Source organism: Camelus dromedarius, chromosome 2, assembly GCF_036321535.1.
Source record: "Camelus dromedarius isolate mCamDro1 chromosome 2, mCamDro1.pat, whole genome shotgun sequence".
NCBI lineage: Eukaryota > Metazoa > Chordata > Mammalia > Artiodactyla > Camelidae > Camelus > Camelus dromedarius.
In genome coordinates, this window is record NC_087437.1 from 80,031,880 (window position 1) to 80,056,509 (window position 24,630).

The 24,630-nt window shown below is 36.5% G+C and overlaps 1 protein-coding gene across 2 annotated transcripts in view; it reads right to left on the bottom strand.

Annotated features, from left to right (window-relative positions):
- ZPLD1 (zona pellucida like domain containing 1) overlaps positions 1-24,630 on the bottom strand; it is a 291,846-nt gene that overhangs the window by 5,111 nt on the left and 262,105 nt on the right. For both annotated transcript variants that reach the window (XM_064495786.1, XM_010978421.3), the window contains 7 exons: positions 17,623-17,843; positions 14,675-14,856; positions 13,187-13,259; positions 8,916-9,013; positions 7,935-8,015; positions 4,401-4,572; positions 3,063-3,171 (listed from right to left, as the gene is read on the bottom strand). In XM_064495786.1, coding sequence (XP_064351856.1) covers positions 3,063-3,171; positions 4,401-4,572; positions 7,935-8,015; positions 8,916-9,013; positions 13,187-13,259; positions 14,675-14,856; positions 17,623-17,843 — 936 coding nt within the window. The remainder of the gene's footprint in view (positions 1-3,062; positions 3,172-4,400; positions 4,573-7,934; positions 8,016-8,915; positions 9,014-13,186; positions 13,260-14,674; positions 14,857-17,622; positions 17,844-24,630) is intronic.

The window sequence follows — 24,630 nt, forward strand, 5'->3', positions numbered from 1 at the left end:
CACCATGGCAGTTTGAAAACCAAAAGTGGCAGATAAACTGCCATTCTCTGCTTTTCTCTCTTATAAGCAGCTGAAATAAATGGGAAAAGTGAACATCAGTGCAAAGATATATGCAGAATGAATATTTTTCCTTTCAGAGCACAAGAAAACTATTTTTTAAATCTTCAATTAACTGTGCAGTAAAATGAACCACATATTTCAAGTTGAGAGCCTTGGAACTTTTTACTCTCCACTGTGTTATGTCCGTTAATAGTCTATCTTCACCTTTGAATGCTGATCCCAGAGGGCAAAGATCGTGACCTATTCTCTACTGTATCTCTAGTTCCTAGCAAAGTGTCTGTCCCATGCAGGGGCTAAATAAACATGCTAGAATGAATTATTAGCTACCCATAAAACAGAGTTGGACAAGAGTAGAAATTTATGTTAAAAAAAATTAGGTACTACTGTTATCCAGTGACTGTACCTTTAAATTTCCAGAATTGTACCCAACGATAAGCATTTCCCTACCAAATAGTTTTAGCATTTCAGAGCTTAAAAAGAACACCTCATGAATTTTGAGGATTTTGAATTTTGAGGACGTGAATATTTTCCTAAATCAACTAACAAAAAAGATTAACAATGTTGGGGAGGAAAAAAAACAGCAAGTATTTGATTTCATTAAAACAAAGCAAAACAGAAGTTCTGAGGCTTAACAATTTATTAAAATTGACCTAAGCCAGACATCTAGTGGAAGGAGTGGTTCAATGAGCAAACAGCAAAAATTCTAAGTATCAGAGAGCTTTGAGAGAGCAAATTAAGCTTGAAATTGGACTTGTCTACGAAAATCGGCCTCAGGATCGGCAGAGATAAATTCTAGTGGAACTAAGGTAAAGGTAAAGTGAAGAAGGGAGCCCTGGTCATTAAGCTGGACATGAAGTTTGCATAGAACTTGCCTGTGGATGGATAGACCTTGATTCCTGAGTTATGTTTATATGGAATTTAAAATAAATGTTTTTGCATGGATTATTATAGTATTATAATGTAAATATTTTTACACATGGTCCTCTAGGTGGTGAGGCCACCATGATATCCAAAAATAAGGACCACCTTACTGCTATTTATGAACATTACCAGAAATAAACCCACAGAGAGTGAGAGGAGAATCAAGGGGAACTGGAAGGTTTAAACACGATTCTTCGGAGGCTTTGCTGGTGGAGAGACCAAGGTGACAGAGATAACCCTAGTGCATTGGGAAATAAATGTCATCTTCAAGGTGGAAACAGGTGGAAATTGGAAAGGAAGAAATCCAGGCAAGACATCAGAGGCATTGTTATCAAAGGCATTATTAGCTCTTTGAGTTTTGAGCATAGATATTTTGGATGACTAGACGTGCTGTGGGGGGTAACTTCGGATGGCTGGTTAGTTATGGTAGGATTAGAAACTTGTACTTGGCCATCTTTACTGGGATTTGGAGGTCTTAATAATTTTGAGTCAGTTATAAAATTATCATCACTAGCAAATTATTTACAATTTGTAATATTTAAATTTGATTTGGTTCAAGTAAGGAAGTTAATAAGGAGGAAAAGTCATCTACTCAACATGGAGAGTTGTCACTTTCAACATTGTTTTCTTACAGCAAACTGACCCCAGATATGCTCCACAGAAATATGGATTATTTTCTTTTATTGGGCCTACCCCAAAGTATTCCTAATTATTGGCAACAAGAGCTGAGTTTCCATGCAGTGTAATTCTATGAGCTATTTCTGACAGCTTGATGGAGATAAGAATTGAGCCTTTGACAAACCACACATCAATCATTTTCAAACCATTCAAAACATATCAGACCCTCAGGGAGCATGGGCTAAGTTTGAAATTTCATATTTAATAAACTTCTGCATTTTAAAGGGCCTATTTTTAAAATAATAATATGTCTGCACAAACAGTAATGAATGAATAATTAAAGCAATTGTTTGGATTTCAGGCCCAAGTGACTTTTTGCTTAATTACCCATTTCAGGTAAAACTTTCTTTTCATTGTGGGACAGGAGGTGTGGAAGAAAAGGTAAAGATAATCTAACTGAAACATAATGATAGTGGCTAATATAAAATAGAGAAAAAATTATTAGCGTATAATCCAAATCAGAATTCTGCTGTGTTTTTCAAGACAACTTTAGAACTATAGAGTTAGAAAGAGTATCAAAGGCTACTTTTATAAACCTTTATTTTTAAAACGAAGAAACTTTTGCCTAGAGAAGTGAACTCCCAAGTCCTACATCTTGTTAGGACAAAAGCTGGAACCGGAACCAGTTTTTCAGACTTCTGTATGTGTTGTTTATAAGGCATGTCTGTTTTATTCAGCTGATTCTGTATGTCTCTGGGTTTATGCTCATTAAGCAATATCCCATTTGGAGAGTGTGTGTGACAATGCATGCACAAATGTACACATGAGAATATATGTGTATGAACAGGTGTGTCCACTAGCTTGATGAGCACAAATGAGCGCACTGGTGGGGATATTGCAAATGGTATCCAAACAGGCAATTTAAGGAGGTTTAATAGGACTACTTATAAAGATGGAGGGAATTCACAAGAGAGTCAAGTTATGGGTTCGGGGAAGGTTTCCAGAACTTTCAGTAGTAGTATGGGGAGACTTGTCTGGCAAGAGCTGCATGGACTTCACACTCATCCTCGGACAGCGCCACCTATTGGACAAGTGCAGCCAGAAACTATTCAGCCGGGGCAGCCAGGGGATGCTGTTCACATGGGCCAGGGAAGGGCAGAGTGGATCCGGATGGGAAAATATAACATGTCCAGTAGTGTATACATGTGTGCGTGCGTGTTTGTGTGTGTGTGAGTGTGTGTGTGTGTGTGTGAGTGTAAAGGGAAAAGTGATGAAGATAATATTGCCCGTCATGTGTAAGTTGAATAAACAGAAAACTATTGTGAAATTACAGTTGTCTAGCAGTTTATCTCACCTCACAGTTAATTAATACTCTTTAGGAACCACTTTGAGTTCTCCTTGGAAGACAACTAACAAGCCATGCTGGAACACTTTTACCACCAGGAAAGGAGCAGTACTCTTACCGCTCCGAGTAATGATGGGGCCGGCAGAGAGGACAGCGTTGCCGGAAGTACTCTGGGGGCTCCAAGTGGTCCTCCTCCCCGCATCTCGCCTTTCTCTGTGGCCACAAATCTAAGGAGTTAATGAAAATAAATGAAATTCCACACCAGCCCACAATTGTTTCTTTATGGCCATTTGGAATGCAGATTCTTTTGGAAGAGATACCAAATGTTTAATTTTATTCATTTACTTCTGTGCATTTATTTTAACTACTTTGCATATAACTGTTGCAGTGTTTCTTATCCTGGCTGGGGCCACATTTCTTATTTCTTCCTGTTGTAATTGTGCATTGCCTCATTAATTTACATGGCTCAATTGCCCTCCTGAAAAAGAGCTGTGTTTATCAAACTTTTCTACTTTTATTTCTCTCAAGCCTTTAATAAATCTTCCCCTGAAATGTTGGTCAGGACAGAGCCAAGGAAATGTGGACTCTCCATTTAACCCCGTGTGATATTTCTAATTAGGACTAAAGCAATCAATGATTGTGAAGAAATGCGTGAATTTGAGTATAATTATAAACACATTAAGGCTATTTCAAATCAAAAAACATGACTGCATTTTTCTCAGGTGAGAATACTAATGGAACCTTCTAAGGGGCTTGTCAGAAATAGAATTTTTTTTCTTCACTAGTAAATGTATCTATATTTTAGTGGTGGCAGTACAGAGTCCAGATCCACACTTTTCACAGCTTTTAATTTTTAATCCGAGGGATTCCTAATCTAACTTTCCAGTGCTGGCCCTGCCCGCATCCCAGGTTTTCTCATCGTCCTCTGCTCCGCTCCGCACCCCTGCTCAAGGACTAGAAGCCCCTGGTTGCTCTTTGTCATGTGTCTGTGACTTTGAGCATCCTTTGGCATGGACTGTCTCTCACACTTGATTTTGCCCTTTGGGGTTCATCTGTTTTCAGAGTCACCACTTGAGTTGCATCCCTTCCACCACGCCTCCCAGCCTCTCCTGCTTCATTTCTCTGACCATGGTGAATAGTGCCTCTTACCACAACCCACGTATACGTCTGCCTTTGCACCAAAACATTTTTGTCTTACTTTCTTCCATGACCATCTCATTCTCCTAAGGGATAAGCCAAGTGAATTCAGAACTCATGCACAGGTCTCTGTATTCCCAGGATAATGCCTAGCACAAAGTAGGCACTCAATAAATCTTTACTGGATGAATGAAAAAAAATCCTTCTTCAAGCACACTGCTGCGTACTCACTTTCTACGGAGAAATTAGTTCCTAACACTTGATAACCTTCCAGCTTGGATCAGTTCAACAGCTCAGAATAAAGTTGCTAAAAACATACTGGCATAAGGAAGGGGCAGTCATCAGCCCTGCAGAGCTTCGTCGCACAGTGCAGGAAGACGGTGGACATCTTCTGATTCTTGTGTTTCACGAACCGGAACACTTCAAAGGAAAAGCGGCCCCGTTGGCTTCTGCCATTTTCAATGACGGTGGTCTGAGGATCTTTGTCACAGCTATATTTTAGGGAATATGATAACAGGATATTACTGGGAAGTACCAACCCACCATGACTTGTAAGTTAATTCTGCAATACTAAGAGTACTCCATTACATTAAGAGTTAACAAAATTATGCCGTGTAACAGATATTTAATAAGAGAATAAGCCAACTCGACAGATGTGACAAGGGTGACCTTGATCATAAAATTTAAACAGATCAGTTTCTGATTAAAGATTACTGTCAAATTTTAGAGGAATTATACTTTCACACAGTTCAAAAACTCAAACAGTATAAAATATATACAGTAAAAAGTCTTTCGCCTCATTTTGCCCTTGTGCATGCTATTCCACGTCCACATGCAAACCCAAGTGATCTCACACGTCACTGCATCTCCATAGGACATACGCAAATAGAAGCAGAAGTAATATTCTCAGTGTTCTCCCTTCTTGTGCTGACAAATGATAGCACACTGTATTTTTTTGTACCATGCCTTTTTAAATTTAGCAATCTAGCTTAGAGATTTTTCCTAATCAAAATTTAGAGAGCCTCCTTAGTTTTTTTTCCATAGTTGTATATTACTTCATCATGCACATGTGTCAGAATTTATTTGGCCAGGGTCTTATTTATGTATATTTGAATTGTTTTGACTCTTTTGTATTTTACAAAGTAGTAATGAATAGCCTTACAATACATCTATTTATCTGCAGGATCATTTAACAGATTTTGCCACATTGCCCTCTATAAAGATTGTTGCGTTTTGTACTCCGCCAGTAACATATGAAAAAATCACTCTCTCTCTGAGTTACATCAACAAAGCGTATGCATAAAATTTTGAATTGTTCCCTATTTAATAGGAACAATAAAATATCACCATATAGTTTTAATTTGCCTTTTACTTAGTGTGAATGAATATGTGCATCCCTTCATGTTTATTAGAGCCATTTGTGTTTCTTTATCTGAAAATTGTTTCTTTGCCCCAATTTTTATTGTGTTCTTGGCCATTTCCTTCTGATTCCTGTAAATTTTTGTTTTTAGGAAATGTAGCTCCTTGTTTGTTATGTAAGTTGTAAATGGTTTTCCTCTGTTCGGCTTTGGACAGTCTTCACAGTGTGTGTGTCTGCACACAGAAATTTTATTTTTATTTAATTTATTTTTCAATATTTTATTTTATGGTTTCTAGTATGTGGGCTGAAGACGGTTTTCCTACTCCAATGTTCTAAAGCTACGTTGCATGTTTTCTTCTACCACTTTTAAAAGTGTAGTTTTTACATTTAAATTAATAATCTATTTAAAGTTCATCATGGTATATTGAGTGAAGCACAGATTCTGTGCTATTTTTTCTTATAGTTATTTTACTGTCCAGCACTGTTTTAAAACATCTCTGTTAATGCCACTGATTTGTATGGTATCACACTCTATCATACGGTAAATTTCCACATTTTGAATCGGTTTCTCTCCTGTTCTAAATTTTTATCTATGTGTCTGTCCTCACATAGTACATGTCCCTTTAATAGCATTAGGGCTTCTATTACCTGTAATACCTGGTGGGGCCGTACCCTCCTCATTTCCATGTGGATCTCCCCCTTCCTTTGGTATTCTGTGGGTTTGTTGTTTAGCCCTTTTTTCTCGATTAAGTTAGCTTGTGCCCCTCTGTTCCTGCAGGTGTGCCTTCTTCCTGGGGCTTTCTGGGATCTGTGCCACGGGGGCCCCTCAGCATTCACTTTTCTTCCCTGTTCCTCCTGCCACCTCTTCCCACACTGCTTTCTGCAAGCTTTTCCCTGCACTGTTTTGTCTTGATCTTAACCACTTTTATCCACATTAACACATACTTTGGGATTTCTAGGTTTTCTGTTCCTCCTAGTTTCACTGCAAATGGTATTTGGACGACTTTTTTTAGTTACCCATTTCAGTCGCTATAATTTCCAAGAAGAAAACTGAAAGGAGGACTAAGCTGAAGCCATAGTCATACAGAAAGTCTGATGACCAGATTCCAGATTATCAATATGCAATCATTATAGAAATTCTGGAAAATAAGAGAAATGTCAGAGCAGAATGATCCACAGTTCCACTGTGCATGAATAACCCTGTGAACCTTTTGATGTGCTTCCTTACAGTCTTTTCCATCATGTAGTATATACACGAGGTCAACTGTACAAATAGCTGTATGTGCTAATTCTTCCCCTTCATATTTTAACCCATTTAAATTTTAAAGAACCACATATTTCTAAACATAGAAATATCAAGAAGACAGAAGGGGAAGAGATAAAATAGAACCATTTTTTTTTCTGTTTTATAAATAACTTTATGTGATTATAGTGCCTGTGTGAGCTCTCAACTTACTGGTTCTGCATAATTAAAATAGCCATTCCCTTACTGCTGAATATGCATTTGGTACCCATGTTTTACTATTTTAACTAGCACTGATTGACAAAAAATCATAAATATTTTAGAATATGCTTCCTAATTCATAAACATAGAATCAAAGAATATGAAGTCTTCTAAAGATTTTTAATATATACTGACATTTTTTCCCAAAAGTATTGCCCAAAATAAAACTTCCAGCAATAGGATATAAGGATGTCAGTTTGACCATACCCTATGAATATCATCTTAACCTTAACTAGCCAATAAAACTTATTCTTTTGGTTTCCCATTATATTACTCCCATCACGTGTCAATAAGTAGCCGTGATCAGAGCCCACTGCATTTTATAAGCATGATTAGAAGCCATTGCTCGAATCTCAAGTCTGTTCCCCTGTCAGATAAAAATTCTGAAAGGGGACTGGGATGATTGAATGTTTTTATGATCAATGTCCCCTTTCCCCAAATGTAGATTACATTCACTCTGTCACTGTCTACTGCAGAATGAACTTGAAGTTATTGGCTCTGATAAAAAAAAAGGAGTGGTAGGCTATATTACACTTTCATATTAAATACTGATAAATGAAGAAAAGCATCTTGGGGTCTAAATTATCTAGACCATTGGTTTAATTTTACTCTCCTTTTGACATACCATGAGACAGCCTAGTTTCAGATAAATAGTACCCTCTCTGCCTTTCTCTTATTGCCAATAATACCCTAATCATGCTTTTCCTAAGACAGTGAAATAGTCCCATGTCCTAAACATGAATAAAACATCTTTGATGGACCAAACTTACTTTCAACTCTCATTCAACAACAGCCATATCAGTATTTCATGTTGAAAACTGTTCTTCACTGTTATACTTACAACTTTATGAGGACTAAAAGTTCAAAATGTAAAACTTTAAGTTCAAAAACTATAAAAGTACTGTATAATTTGTTTGTCTGACTTAGCTTCTCTATTTCAGTTATCTACAACTGGGCCATTTCTATCAATATAAGACACAGGCACCCACCTAAGGAAGAGATCATATCGAATATCATCATTTGGGTTCCCTGATGGGGTCGTATAGCAATAATCCATTAAGACATTCCATCTGCAGAAAGAAATAAGAATAATCTAGTGTCAGAATCTCCTTTCTGGAGGTAGATATTGACAAACACGTTACTCCGTGGTAAATAGTTTTTATTAATTATTTGCAGAGACTTCTTGGTAATTAAAATGTTGTCCTAAACTCAAAGTGCTTAAAAGTCTGCAACAAATTGCCATCACACATCAAGAATCATATATATCCAAGAATAGAAATGCCATGAAGACAGAAAGAGAAAAGAGAAAATAGAACCAAATTTCTCGAGTAGAGTAATCTTCTCAGGCTGCAAAGTTTAAATAATAATAAATGAGAAGCCCAAAATAAACCAGTTACATGTTACAATTTTGTTTTAATTAGGGCAGGAATGGATCTTCAGCTTTTGGATTTCCTTTCAATTTTGATCACTTTGGATTCTCTAAGTATCATATGAAACTCAAATGGTTTTTGTTTCTTGCAAAGATATTTCTGGGGACTGTATTATGTAACTTTGGTTCAGATCCTTATGGGAAAAGTTCTTTTGTCTTTTAATAAATTTTTATTGGAGAGTAACATACACTTAGAAAAGTGTACAAATCATAAGTGTTCACAAAATAACTGCATCTGATTAATCATTTTTCAAATGAAAAAACAGAACATTCTAGTCTCCCAGAAGATTTCCCCATGCCCTCTTCCAGTCACTACCCCCCCCCCCTTTATGGGAAGAATTGTACTTTTCCAATTAATGGCATAAAGTGTATGTCACCTCTTAATCTGTGTAATTTGTTATTTCGATTTATTTTCATTCCGAAATGGTGTGGTAATGACAATATTTTTTTAAATTAAAAACGAATGCGCCAACTTTATGATTCATGGGGCTTTACACAGCCAAAATGTTTTAATCAACAAAAGATAAGGGTTTGAAAATACCTGCCATCCAGATTAGTAGCTTGTACAGCTGCAAATACTTTGGTTTTCAAAGGTAATCCTATACTCGGGATACTTAACTGCTCTCTGTAGGTTGAATCCTAATGATAAAAAATAAGCAATTAATCCACCATTGTCTTCCCTACAACAGCACATTTACTAAAATATATACATATATATATATGTATATAGTGTCTTATAAAAAAGAGTTGGGGGAGGGTATAGCTCAAGTGGTAGAGCACCTGGTTAGCACGATTAAGGTCCTGCGCTCAATGCCCAGGACTTCCTCTAAGAATAAATAAGTAAACCTAATTAATTCCCCCTACCAGAAAGAGGGGGCAAACCAACATAAACCTACAGAACCATCTCCAAAAAGGACTTGGTTTATCCTCTAGTTTCTTGGCAGAACTGTTCCTAAACCACATCCAAGTGACAAATTCACTTCCATGCAAATTTTTTTTGTTTCCATAGTTTACCACATATGATACTTAATGTTCAAGGTATTTAAGTTATATGCACTGGTTACTAGTGAGAGGTTAACATGCTTTTCTAATATTCAATTATCAATATTTAGTTTATTTAGATTAATATTCCATTTATTTAAATTATATTAGTGGCTAACTTTCAGTTTCTTTAAGTCATATCTGCTTCAGTTAAAGCCCTTTGGCACTGAAGCTGTAGGTCTTTATATTCTTGATAATCTCTCATTGACCCGAAGTGACTTATCTGGCAATTTGGCAATATTTAACAGAAAGCCAAGAAAGAGACCAGTATGTTCTCTGAGTTGCCAAAATGCATGCCATAGATTCCTGCTCTACATTACATGGTGGGTACTTGTGTCTCGTGACTTCATTTCTACCTTTTGCCCGTATTTCAGACCAATTCTGGAAAGCTTGTTTAAATCACTCTCCAATCTGCTGTAGACTAAAGCTGCAGATTAAAATTGAGTAGTGATAATAAAGAAAAACAGAAAAAATGTAGAATAAAAACAAGTCTTCTAAAAAATCTAAGCTGTCAAATCATTTAGCATGGAGGCAAGTTGCTTCCCTCAAATTTAATAACTCTGAGGATATTGCTATTTTGTAGCACAGGGAAGTTTTTAATGTTCATTATGAAACCTCAAAGTCATCAAGCCAATGCAAAATACAGAGCATACTCTGTTTAAGAAGGCTAGGAAGAAAATAACAGATATTGAATTTCTTAAATTAAAACAATAATAGTTTGGATGCTTCACTTTTGAAAAAGTTGCATTTATGTGGAACACTTCATTCCCAAATAAAGCCAGATAAATGAGAGATTATATGCTGCACTTATTTTCTATATTTCTGTGATAAATGATAATAGTTATAATAGTTCCTCTAACCATTTCTGATAGGTGGTATTTTTATTTATCTTTCTGGCTTCCTTTTCCAACTTCTTTAAGTTATCCACACTTCATTAACTACACAGCTCTTTCATTTTGTGCTTGCATCAGTATTGTACAGAAGAATACTTGCTTTTTAACAAGTATCATACTACAAAGTCATTTGCAAATGATATGACTCAGCTATGGTTTAATCATAAATCAATTTTTTCTCCTAAAATTCTTCGAAAAGGTAATCTTCTGATTTCATTTTGTATAGTTGCCTTTACTCTTGTTAGCACAATATTGACCATAAAATCAATTATATTTATTTTAGATTTTTTCTTCAACTTTTAAAAAACATTCATAATTACCATAACTCAGTTTCAGATTTACTGTTTCTGTATCTGCTTAGAAGATAGTATTATTTGGGTGCAATTCAAATTAACAGTCATTCTCACTTTTAGTTTCCACAGAGGAAAAAACTGATCTGTTTATACTATGCAAAAATAAGATCACAGTTCAACTTGAAATAACCTGCATATATTGAAATCACATGGTCAATAAAAGTCATTGTATTTATAGGTAAAATTTTCCTTAGTACATTTACTGGATCCCCAAACACACAGAAATAAACAATTGCACTAAATTCAAACTGAGTACAGCTTTTCCTTTCCAAATAACTGACCACAGAATAAGACTAGTAGGTATGTAATAAACTTTTCATCATTCCTAAGGACTACAAATAAAAAACTGCATATGAAATAGAAAGATACGGCCCTTAATGGTTATAAAATAATATTTATTTTGAAATGCTACAATAAAATTACATTTGGGTAGCTAAATGTTACTGTTTCAAAGAAACAATAAATGTGGTTTTAGATCAATTAGCTACAGTATATCAGTTTTTTCAGCGTACATTACTAGATTTTTAATGCCCTATAAGATGGCAAAATACTACAATAGTGCCACATTAAGGAAAAAAGAACTAGTTTGAGGCAGTGAAACTCTTCTGTAACATACAGTAATGATGGACGCATGTTATATACATTTGTCAAAGCCCATAGAATATACAACACGAAGCTTTAACCTAAATATAAACTATGGATTCTAGTTAATAATATATCAGTATTCGTTCATCAATTGTAACAAATATGCCACATGCCCTACAGTACAAGGTGTAAATAACAGAGGAAATTATGTGCAGGCACTGGAGGACTATAGGAAATTTCTGTACATGTAGATGAATTTTTCTGTAAATCTAAAACTAAATAATAAAAATCTAAAAAATAGTTAATTTAAAAAAACTAGTTGGGGGAAGTGGTTGAATTTTATTAAATAACTGGTTAATAAATAACTTTTAAGTTATTAATTCAACCATTAGTAATACTTTCATTGCAAATTAGTTAAAAGTAAGAAGGATTTTGGTACTAGGTGTTTCATTTATAGTTTGATATCAAGCAATTATCTTTTTTACCATAGAATTAAAGTCTTAAGGTTATCATCAAATTGTAGGTTTCCATTTGGCTTTAAGATTCCAGAAATTCTTTGAAGGATCAGGTCTAGTTAGCAATAGGATTAACCATACCATTTCTAATGATAGAGAAAAGAGCTTAACAGCAAAGCTTTCTGCAAATCCACACTTCTTGATTTTATAATTTTCTAGTGAGAAAATAGTTTAATTTTATAGAAAACAGTGGTATCCGTAAATGTCATGGGGGTATATATTTTGCTGTTTTAAGATTGGGAATTCTCATTTTTGTTTCACTCAATTATAACAAATAATACTGAATCCAAACCAGTCACCACAATTCTACCTCAGGGAGCTCACACATATAAATCAACAGACAGAAACGTTCTAATTTTAAAATATTGCTCACAACAATAATAAATATCTGGTCATACTGGGAATGAATATTGGTGCATATCTGCTGAGTATCATAAAACCAAGTATCTTGGCAGCTTCTCCTTGCAGAAAAAAGTTCAGAAATGACAGAAAGGCAATCTTCATTCCAACACATTTTAATTTGTTGTTTAGAACTCTATGGTGTCAGACTACAAACTTATAAACATGATTTTTTTAAATGCCTTTGGAAAATGTCCTACTACAATATTTATAGCTCATTATATTCAAAGTATAAAGCACTGACTTATAAATCCGTTGCATGAATTATAACTCAGTGCCATGATGACATGAATAATAATGTAAAAATCAGATTCATAATTTACAAAAATGTTGGTTGATAGATTGAAAAATTGATATTTAAATCAGGCATTTAAAATGTATGAATAAAAATTTTTAATCAACATGAAAATATCATTTGGGGGATTAATGTTAGATTTATAAATAGAAATTCATGTATTTTTCACTTTTCACTGCCACTGTGGATATTTACATGACAAGTTTAGACAATACTATGGAGTCATCCCAAATTATTTCAGATGTGACAGAATTGACAACAGCCAAAACTCACATTGAAAATGTTAACACATTCATCACCAAGCACCATGCCTTCAAGTGAAGTATCATTTGGGCTTTTCCTGTCTTTTTTTTTAAACACCTTTATGGTGGTATTTCCTATCTTTTTATCACAAATATATTATTCCCAAAATCTTGACTCTGACTATGGCTACACATACACATACACACACAAATGAATAAATACACATAAAAATAGACACTTGGAATAACTATGCAGAATCACATTTATGAAATAAAATTTATATCATTTATTAATTTCTAGAAAATCATGGAGTGTTTAGTATACCTTTATCGCTAAGATATATGAAAATTATAGTAAAGATAAATAAATGGTACCAAAGTATAACAGGATTAATGTGGCTTTTGGAAGATTTTATATAAAAGCCATTCGCATAAATGGCTCCTCAGAATAGCAAGAGAGAAAAGAACACTCTTCACCCATCAGCTTACGTTATAAAGGAGCAGGTTCAAAGTGCTGACAAATGTACCATTGTTCTCCCTCACAGAGATAGCAGCTGAGGACCTAGAACAGAGTGTGTAAAAGGAAAGCACTGATGAGATTTTAAATTAAAGGTTTCCATTATACCTTAATGTCAGATTTAAGGCACCAAAACTCTTGAGCAACCCTGACATACTTTTAACTAGGCCTGGAGTGTGCATATTGCTTAAATCACTGAACAGATAATCACAAAGAAAGAGGGATCAAGCAAAGATCAACTGTTCTTTATGATTTTTTTATTTATAAAGAAATACTTTTTTCCATTTTTTATTACATACATAAGACCTTTTGCAGAAAACATCATTCCAAAAAAAATTTGAATCTGATGCAAATATATTTTCATCAATACCATTACAATAGAAGTTTCATGAGATCAGGGATTTCGTTTTTCTTTGTTCACAGCTGGAACATTGCATGGTACAGAGTTGGTGTACAATAAATACTTATTGAATAAATGAATAAATTTCCACATGCACTGAAGTTCAGGGAAGTATTTAGTGGGGAAGTTGAGGGGATCAGAGTGAGAGACTATGACCTACTTCCCTCTCCACCTGTACCCTTCTGACTCAAGGCCTTTCTTTTTTTTTTTTGTTTTTCACATCAAAATTTTGCTTTTAACCAGGCTTTTTATCACCACTGTGCCATTAAAAATCATCTATGAATATTTTTTTAAATGAAGCAAAATGTGTCCCCTATGTTCCCTTGTGACTAAGATTAAACAATAACTTTACCTTTGTGATAGAAAACCCTAGACCTGGAGAGGGAAAGTTTTTACTCCAACACCTAATTTTCTCAAAAATATTTGACAAATTCATACGATTATATTGTAATGTGGATGGTAACCTGTCGTGGAATATGTGCTTTGAGAGTAATGAATGAATACATGACTATAATCAAAAGGCAATGACCTCAGCCCCATGTCTGAAGCTCTTTGGCTCTGGGTGATGCCACCTCTCCTGGGAACCATCAGCACCTGTGCAGGTGAGTCCTCAGCAGGAGGCATGGAGAGCTCAGATTCTGGGGCAGCAGAGTCCAGCAGTGAGAGCAGATGGCTGAGAATAAGGCCAAGCAGGACCCAACAATGTGGTGACTGAATGTTCTATACACTGGGAACATGATAGGCCCTTCTGGATTGCATAAGCATTCAGGGATCTTGGGTTCTTGGGCAATTCTGAAGGGAACCGGAAGAACCCAAGGCAGATAACTGACTAGTCTGAGTCAGTTTTAATTGGGGGAGGGGGATGCAAATTAAAACTGAGCTGTTGATATGCATCATAACAATAGCAATTGTAGATAGATAGATAAGATCTAATATGGTTCCCATTAGATTGTGTTTAGCTATTCTCAACAAATCTCACTACCTTTATAAATCCCTTAAGGATAAGAATGACTCAAACGTAAGGACGATATGAAAAAGCAAGAATAAAAATGTAACTTACGAGGCAAGCTGGGTATTATTAACCAGGTATTCCAATGGATAACTACAACTAAATTTGTAAAGAAGCCCAGGTAGATAGCTGATGATTGTCGGTGGGTCTGGAGTATCAATATATCCTGAAATATTTCCTATTTGTACTGAAGTTGCATTTCCATAAGTACTGACTCCAGGAATTGTGGATACCTGTTAGAACAGTAGACCGAGCTCAGTGGTTAAATAGCTACATATAAATCTAGGCATTTCATATGTAAAATAAAATATTAGACTGGACCATTTCCAGGGTCAGTTTCAACTATAACATGGCATGGTTTTGAAATTATATACATATAATGCTACTTACAAGCAATCATATGTGTCTTTGAGCTAAACAAAACTTCATATTTACCAAAGACACTTTACTCAAATTTCATAAATAAGAAAGGTGAGATTATATGTTCAGGGGGCTATAACAAGTAATTTGAAAATGCTCATGGGTATAAGACCTCTGTTAATCTGATCTTATTTCCATGTTAGCTTCACACCTCCTGGCTCCCAATCTTGGTGGGTGAATACTGCTCCAGTCCCAAGGCCGTTGTTGCTCTGACCTTTGTGCATTCTCCTTCTGCCTCCTCCCTCCTGCACCTCACCATGACATATCCTGCTCCTCCCAGATCTCACCTTCCCTGGAAACGTTTGTTCCCCCACAGCATCTATCTCCACTATGGAAGCAGTCACGGTGCATGAGCGGTCTGACTCGTCAGGCCCCTCATCCCCAGCCAGAGCTCTTTGGTCTCGTTTGCCTTTGCGTCTTCAGCATAGCACAGTGGCACCAGCATCTTGGAGCCCCCGAGATAAACTCTAAACAAAGGAATTAAGGTCGCAAATTTTGTGGGGGTCAATCTTCTCAGGGTCTTCCTCTGTGGTACTTGAAGATCCTCACCCTCTTCCAAGGCAATGGGCTTCGGAGGGATAACGAACTCCCAGAATTTATATAAAAAGATTATCTATTTTCCTGGGACTGATTAGCTTTCACTGAATTCTCTAACCCTCCCAAAATTTAAGAACCACCATTTCAGGAGTAATCAATTATGTTCTTGATCTTCATTAGACCATAGAGGAATACAGCTTCCCCTACCATGTCAAATAAATATGATGCTCAATAAATATTTTAGCAGATATTATGGAGATGTATAACATTTAATTTCCAATGAGAGAATACATGAACTAGGAGCATGTGGGCAAAGCTGCAGAAATGTCTAGCTGAGTCATGAAGAGAGCCAGAGTCATTATGAATGAAAACATCTTGAGTCTAATCCAAATGTCTTAGTAGTCTACTTAATTTTTCCCATAAGTGACTGTCCTTGTAGCAGACTCCAAAGCTGGTGACACCTAAGGCAAAAATAAAAAATAAATAAAACTTCCCCTTCACTCATTGCCTGCCTGAACTGCTAGCTAAACATATGAATTCTGTCTGTGAAAAAAACGCATATACATATATATACATATATAGCAATCTTTATACCAGAGTTATTCAATTCTTAAAAAAAAAAAAAAAAAGAAAAGACATGCACACTTACTTTGCCTGCCATTTCTCCCGAGTTTTGTTCTCGGCAGCAGGGCAAGACTGAAATCCAGAGTAGAAAGCTCCTTGAAGGGGAGGCGGTGAGCTACTTGGGAGGAGGGGAAAGGCTGCTGCTCTCCACAGGGCTCCCTCCCTCCGCAAGGAAGCAGGGACAAAGTGTGATAAGCACCGCCATGTCTCTCCCTCACTCTCCCTCAGGCCCACTTCATAACCTCTCTGCACACAATTCTGAGAGATGGATAAATGCTTTTAATGAAAAGAGTCAACAGTACTCAAGCTGTAGACTTGGAAACGGTCATGGGCACAACATTCTAACTGCCCTCCGGGAAAAGATAAAGGAGATTCATAGAAATCTCTTTTTCCTGTCTCCCGTTTCCCACCAAGTTTTAAAAGCCCTGTCGTTAGAATAGTCGAGCCTTCCCCTTCATCCCAAACAGTAATTTATCAAGGGGAAAAGCCAATCTCTCCTTCTTCACTGGGCTAAGTGGTCATGCTAATTTAATCTCACTTAATCTTCTTTTTGCCTTTGCTAGGATTTACGAATAAGACCATATTGAAGTAGGCAAAAGGAAAAATAGTGCTAAATGAATTTCAGGGTAACACTCTCCAAATCACAGTATTTTAACTTCAATTGATTTTAATTCCTGCGAGAATGAAGGCTTCTTTCAATTCAACTTTTGGTGTTCAGTGCATGAATAAATAAATGAATAGTGTAGACTAGTGGTTCTCATTCAAGGTAGAAATATTTGAAGAGGCGTTTTGATTTCCCCGATGACTGGGGAGAGCATGCTACTGAGATTTCATGGGTAAGACTGGATGTGATAAACATTTTGAAACTCAAAGGACAGCCCCACACAATGAAGAATTTCACACTGGAAGTGCTAACAGCCCTCTTACAAAACAGTAGTGTGGATCATTCAATGGTAAGCATGATACATAGAAGATTCTAACTTCCCCATCCTATATTTCATCTTTCTTTCTGAAAGAAGTCACTAAGAAGCAACAGGCCAAGTGATTCATTGCCAAACTCACTGGAACAAACAATGTTTGTATGATAAGGTTCTTCTATAAAAAGCATTAGAAACACAGCTAATGATAAACTGTAGAGAAATATTGCTCAATGTGACTCACACAAAATGTTGCTTAGGGTAGCACAGTCAGTCTCAGGCCCCTCAACTGCCAGCTACAGGAAACAGAACCACTACGGGAAAATAAAATCCTATGTTTGGGAGCAGAAGCCTCAGACAGGCAAAGGAAAGTGATTTGCTCAGTTTTATTGGAAATTTTTTTTCTCGGAAGATACATTGGGCTTCCGATTATTTCATGAAATGGGGAAATTTTTTAGTTATGATCCCCAAACCTAGCACACAGTTTCACACTAATCTTACCACCAGATTGTTTCCACAGCCCTCCAAGGTGCTGAGATTGATGATGAAAATGACCACCGCAGGGAAGGTGTTGTTATTGACGAAGCCCCTGCAGTGGGAATCCCCGTGCCTTCCGTTCAGGGCCAGGTCTGTTTCAGAATAACCGGAGAAAAGTACTGTGCAAAAATTAATCTTCATTGTAATGGCCTGTACCCCACAGTAGACATTGATGTCTCTTTCAGCTGAAATAAAAAATATGAAAAACAAACAAGTCACAAAAGCACAGCACAGGGTCCAAGAATAACTTTAAAAATCCCCTGATGTATTTTCATCCTCTTGATCTGTTTGATTCATTCTTCTACTTGAAGATACCATAATCTAACAAGAAAGTTATTAAGAAAAATATCCAGGAAAAAGAGTCTTTGGTTTAGTTATCTCAGGAGAGGTCTTTGAGTGGAGAGATTTTAGTTCATCTCTGTTCCTTGTGCCTGGTATACAGTGGAGGTGCATTAAATGTTGGTCGAGCAGTGTCAAATGATTGGAGAATTGAGTGGAAAGAATTAGGTCACTGAGGAAATTCAGAAGAGAGTAACTGAATTATTTAGATCACCTGTCTAGAGCAGTGAGACGCACTACAAATGATGCATTTTCCCAAGTGTCAGGAAGAAGCAGTTAAAATTCAGCCTAAGCCAAACTGTTGAGCACTTTGGTGTTTTGTAACCCATCTTATCCAGGATGTAGTAACAAAAGCCATCCATCCAGATTTCATTTTATTTTATTAAATTATGCTAGAGAGAAGGAAAATGAAAATGAATCTGCTGGTACTCAAACATAAATGCATAGCTTACCCTGAGAAAACGTTGCCAGTGACAGGGCGTCATAAAAGCAATGAACTGGTGTGGAAATGTGAAAAACAATTTGTAGTTTTCCGTGATTTCATGAGTTATCCGTGATGGGATCCATTCCAGGTCTATAGAGGTGAACAGGCACACACACGCGCGTGCACACACACACACACACACACATAAATTTTTCATGTTATTTTTCTACCTATAATGAACAAAATATATGTAGAAAATGGAGAGTTTGGCTGCTGCAAGGTAACTCTCTAGTGGCAGAAGCTTTTACTTTTATTGGTTTTGGTAATTGTTACAGGTTGAATTGTACCATTTCCTCCAGAAGAAAAAAAAAAAAGATGCATCTTCACATCTTCACATCAGAATGTGGCCTTATTTGGAATAGGATCACTGAAGAGAGAATCAATTTAGATGAGGTCATACCAGAGTAGGGTATCCCTAGAGTACTTAACTAGATCACTGCATATCATAAATGTATTGAAGTGAATCCATATCATTAAATACGTTATGAGAGAGGTATCATTCCTTTCTCTTATACCAGTTAAAGACTTCAGCTTCACCTTTGTTTGAGAGGAATTAACTGATGTCTACAACAGCTTAACAATGGCAGTGACTGCTTTATCCAGATATAGAGTTCTCCTCTGTTTTCTGCTTTATACCTGAAGACTTGTAACCCCTGCAATGGAACTGAATTTGCTACAAGCTAATCTCACTTGAAGAAACGATAACAAACTAACGGCTTTTTACAGTGTAAGAAAAGGGATCTGTTCAAATCCATCCTAACCCAGTTTTCTAAAGACTTTTCACGGTCCCTTCCAAGGAACACATTTTTTTTTCCTGGTTGTAGATACTAAAGACATCTACTCAGCACAACTTTTCCATTTATGAGGCTTTGAGGGGAAAAAAAAAGATACTTCAAGTTGCCAAAGGGTAATTCCTGCCAAAAGTAGAGAAATTTTTTCAGAGTTACTGAATAAGAGTTGCTCTCAACAACTAAATTTTTTAGCATTTTTATTGCCCAATCCCTGGCCTGAATTGCAGCATCCCTTTGAACGATATTTTGAATATTAAACAGCCCAATGAATATAAGCTAACAACAAAAAAACCAAGGAATTAAATACCTTTAGATGTTTGGTTTTTCGCGTTCTGTGTTTAAAGATACTACATATATTTAAAATGGTAGGCCTGCATACAGAGTTTATGTGCAGCTATGCTGCCAAAATGGTGATTTTTCCCCTGATATGTAATCAAGCTAAGCTTTTCATAGTAATAAAAAATGCAGTATTCAATTGAATTCAGATAAAAATAAAGAAAAGTTCTGCACTCTTCTTACCTATCTATCAGGCAACGAGTTTGCCTCAGGTTTTCTAAAAGTATGTAGATTTAAATATCCTGTCACACTAAATATCCTGTCACCATCTATCTCACCATGTATAAAAATGAATCCTGATTTGGGGTTCGCAGAATACGGTTACCATCTAAATGGGTGTAAAGAGGGGGTGGATCCAATTCTGTATATGTGAATAAAAACATCACCCTACTTCTTTATCTCCAATAAAGCTCCATTCCTAGAACAGCTAATTACACTTTTCCTCTTAGACATAACTAATGACAATATATTTGCAGCATATTGTTCACATATCTAACAAGTATTTCTAGCCTTGGTCTTTTTCTCAACAATTTCATATTCAACTGGCTTCCATTCAATGGCATCCAGATGAGGCTAAAGATCTCTAGCTTTTGATAGACTGAAAGATTTTTATCTCATCTTAATACTGTTTAGTTTGAGACCCACATTTCCTTTCAGTGGTGTCAATATTTATTTTAACATTTTCTAATTATTACCTGTAACAGTAAGAGCACAGATCTATGCAAGTATTCAAATAATTTGCACACATATATTCTGCAATACAAACACAGCAACATCCCAAAATTGAACTGTACTCAGCACTGCAGTGCAGTGGCTCAAAATGTTCCTTTACTATTGACCTGAAAATGTAAAAATTTATATGAAAAGCAATTCTAGGTGTCAGTGTATAATGTAAAAAAAGAGAGCAGGGTGCACAGGAGTTAAAAACACAAAGCCAGTGCCACCAGTTTTATACAGGCTAGAGGCTATTTGGTCCTATTTATTTTCAAAATCTAAACTGCATGCCAATTCATGTCAACAAAGTCTCCAAAAAAAAAAAAAAGCATTTTATTGCATACATGTTATGTGTTAGTCTCTGTGCTAGACTCTGAAGATAGAGACATTAACAAGACTCCTTTACTTCATGGAACTCATGGTTGGGTAAAGGAGACAGAGGAAAAGCTGACCATTACAATGCTGCCTGGTAATGATAGGACAGAGGTTTGATGACCATGTTATGTATAACCATGTCTTGGTAGGTCAGAGTCATTTGGAAGGGACTGTTGGGAAGACAGGACATAGTTCCAACTGGTTAAATTTTATAAGAAATTGATTAGATGATGGCGTGAAGAAAAGGGGATGTCAAAATGATGCTGAGGTTTCAAGCATTAGTGATTGGGTGGATTAGTCCCTGAGATAAGGAATACAGGAAGGAAAATGACGATGAGCTCAGTTTTTGAGAGGCTGAGGTACATATAGGATGGCAGAAATATACAGCAGCAAGTTGGAAATGTGAGTCTAATCTTTGGAGGACAGAAAAGAGTGAGAGTTATAAATGTGATAATCACCAAATACTCAGCATATCCACTATAAACAATAATAGTAGACGAAATACCCACTGAGAGCACTCAGTAAGAAATGGGCTGAAAACAGAAAGATAATTTTTCAGGTGTCCTTTAATAAGACTTTCCCTCATTTTCCCAATGAAATATAATCATTCTCTTCTGCCCTATCCCATATCACCTTAATTGTGAGTCTACTATATTGCTTACCTGAGAGTGGATATTTTGCTTCCCCAACTAGATTATGAAATCATTGGAAGCTCTGGGTTTTCTCAGAGGGCCTAACAGATACTCAGCAAGTGTTTATTAAAATAAATTTGATTAAATTCACAAACAGCATGCATGGTTTCTAACTTTTTAATATCAAGTTCCAAGATGCACAAAGAAAATACGTGCACAATGATGAGTTCATCTTGACTGTTCATCCAGAACTCATATTTCCTGTCTCTACTCTGCCAACTGCCTGAGATGATTCCTGTTTTCAGAGTTTTAGATGAACATCACAATGCTCAATGTCAGATAGTTTCTAATTCAACACACTAAATAATAAGAAATTAATGCATTTTTGCTATTTGTTTAGGTATTTAGCCTTTTTAAGTGCATCGGTCTTGGTGACTAATTACCTTGTTTTATTATTAATAATGAATTTTTAAACCATTTCCCCTTAAGAGTGATAGATATACTGATACTTATTGTCATTAATAGCAAGCAAGTGCATAACAGCCAGCTGAGGTTGGCATAAACACTGGTTATGTAACAACATAAAGCTGGCAAGACATCATGAATACCATGCTCCAATCAGCATGTCTCATGAATATGTATTATAGAGGATCTTATTAAAATGCAGACTCTGATTCAATAGATCTGGGATGGGGCCTATCTGTGTATTTCTCACAAGCTCCCAGATAATGCCAGTGTTGCAAGTGAAGGGGAGCAGAATTTGCCACCCAAAATACTCCTTTTCGGCATAAGGATTATCTTAAACTGATTGTTTTTTTTAAGAAAAAGCAGCCATAGGAGAATCTCTGAAAACAAGTGGAAGTTATCCTTCTGAAAGGACATTTACATTTATAAGAGAAATCTCCATTTGTAAGTATGTCTCCTTCTCTGTACCAGGAAGAGAGGAAGGACTAAATCTCCAGAAACTCTTACAAAGGGATGCTCCTGACTTAAATCTCCAAAATGACAATACTCTGGTTTACTGGGCTTTGCCTGATAACCTCCTGTAACTGGTTTCCCCAACCCCAGTATCTTCTTTTATTTTTAGCTGGAGATAGTATTTAAGGTAGTGGCTTGGGTCATTTCAAGGAGTTAGTTTTTCTGGGTATCGCCCATGAATACAGGTCTTACATGTTATTAAACTTCTGTCTGTTTTTCTCTAGTTAACCTGTCTTTTATTACAGGGAGCCTCAGCCAAGAACCTACAGGGGTAGAGAGAAAATAATTTTTCTTCCCCTACACAAGTCTTTTAACAAACTGAGTTGCTTAGTCACAACTATATATTTTGATTGGGCAGAAGCTAACCCTGAGGTGGGTTCCATCTGGTAAGACTAAGCACTCCCACCAAACAGTATGATTTACATGCTTACAAGAGGGAAAGGTTTGGATGAAAAAGAGACAGGAGAGAGAGACATGAATCATGAAAGGGATGGGTGTGTGTTTGATTCTCTTCCTTTCTGAGGAACTAACTGGTTTTGAATTACAATGAAAGAGGGCTCATGAAGGGCTTTGTGAGACTGAGCCCAAATAAGTCTACTTCAGTGCTCAGGTAGATGTGTGAAATAAAATTGGGAATAGGATCAGTCTTCTCCTACCTCACCTCTACCCTATTCCACAATTCATAGCAGTTTAATAACCAGGGGAGCAGGACAGTCACCTCAAATGGCAACTATGCCCTGGGCAGTCTCTGAAACCACTGAAGGAGTCATGGGGTGGGGGTGGGTGAGTTGTGAGCAGATGAAGGTCCTGTGCAGTTCAGATGCAGGTATTCCTATGAATATGACTGCACCTGTATCTGTGGTCTGGCTTGCATGCACTTAAAGATAGGATTGGTGTAAAACCGATCACAGGAACCAAAACCTATTCAGTATAATAGGAAGGCCTTTTCTGTATGCTGAAGAGTGTATTGCTTTGTAGTGCCATAGATATCTCACCTGGAAATACAGGACAGACACCCCTCAGAATCTGTGGGGGATTGATTCCAGGACACCCCTTGGATATCAAAATAAAAAAAAATCCACAGATGTTCAAGTCCCTTACATAAAATGGCATATGTAGTATTTGCATATAACCTACGCACATTCTCCTGTACACTTTAAATCATCTTTAGATTACTTATAATACTTAGTACAATGTAAATGTTATGTAAATACTTGTAAATATAATGTAAATGTTATGTAAATAGTTGCTGGCCTGCAGCAAATTCAAGTTTTGCTTTTAGGAACTTTCTGGAATTTTTTTCCAGAATATCTTCAATCTGAGGTTGGTTGAACCCACAGATGTGGAACCCATGGATACAGAGTCAACTCTAATTTGTTCCCTGGACTCCAGTAGATATTCCAAAACCATATAATCTTAGCAGGTTATAAAAGTAATTTATATATCATTTCCATTTCTATCTCTATGAGAGTAGCAACTTTTGGCACCACATAAACTTAAAATTGCTTAGAGACAGATGTTATATTTGTTGTTTTAACTAATTTCTTTTAAGTTACTCTTCCTCTTGAGTTTTTATACAATATTGAGGTTTTGCTGCTAAAGAAACAAGAAGTTCAAAAGGGATACTGATGTTTCATCTACACGAAATACCAGCAGCTGATGCAGAATTTAAAGTGGGTTAGGAATTCAGGTTTCCTCTCTGTATGGAACAGGTTCCTCGCCACCTCAGTTTCCCACATCTGTTTCTCATTAGCAAATACAAGCTGTTGTTTCCAGGGCTGTCGGACATGCTATGTGGTCTCAGGCAAACTTTGCAGACTGCTGTTCACACTTGCTGCTCCACATTCTTTGGGACCAAAAGAGTTTGGTCAGCTTTTTCTAGCAGAAAGAAAGCACATAGGTTTTACTTATACAAGAGAGGAGGTGAAAATCCATGCAATAAAGACCTTTGTTATTAAAATAAAGAAGGATATGGATCCTGAATTATTCAGTCACTGAATTTGCCAACTAATTCCCCATCTCTCCACTGCACTTTATCACTGAAGATTAATCAGGATGTGATCAGCAGTCTCTGCCTGGATCAGTACTTCTGCCTTATCCGGTATAGTAATGTGGTCACAGGTGCAAAGCAAAAACAGACGTTCTCTTCACAACTTGGAAACCAAAATACAATGACTATGTAGGAAGGCAGAGGAATTGGCCTTTCTTATCTACACAGAGGGCCAGCACGTATTCCCTGGGATAATTATTCCATTATTCACTCTTACTTTGTCTTTGGGCACAGAACAGTGCAATGGTTAAGCAAAGCCTAACACAGAATTAA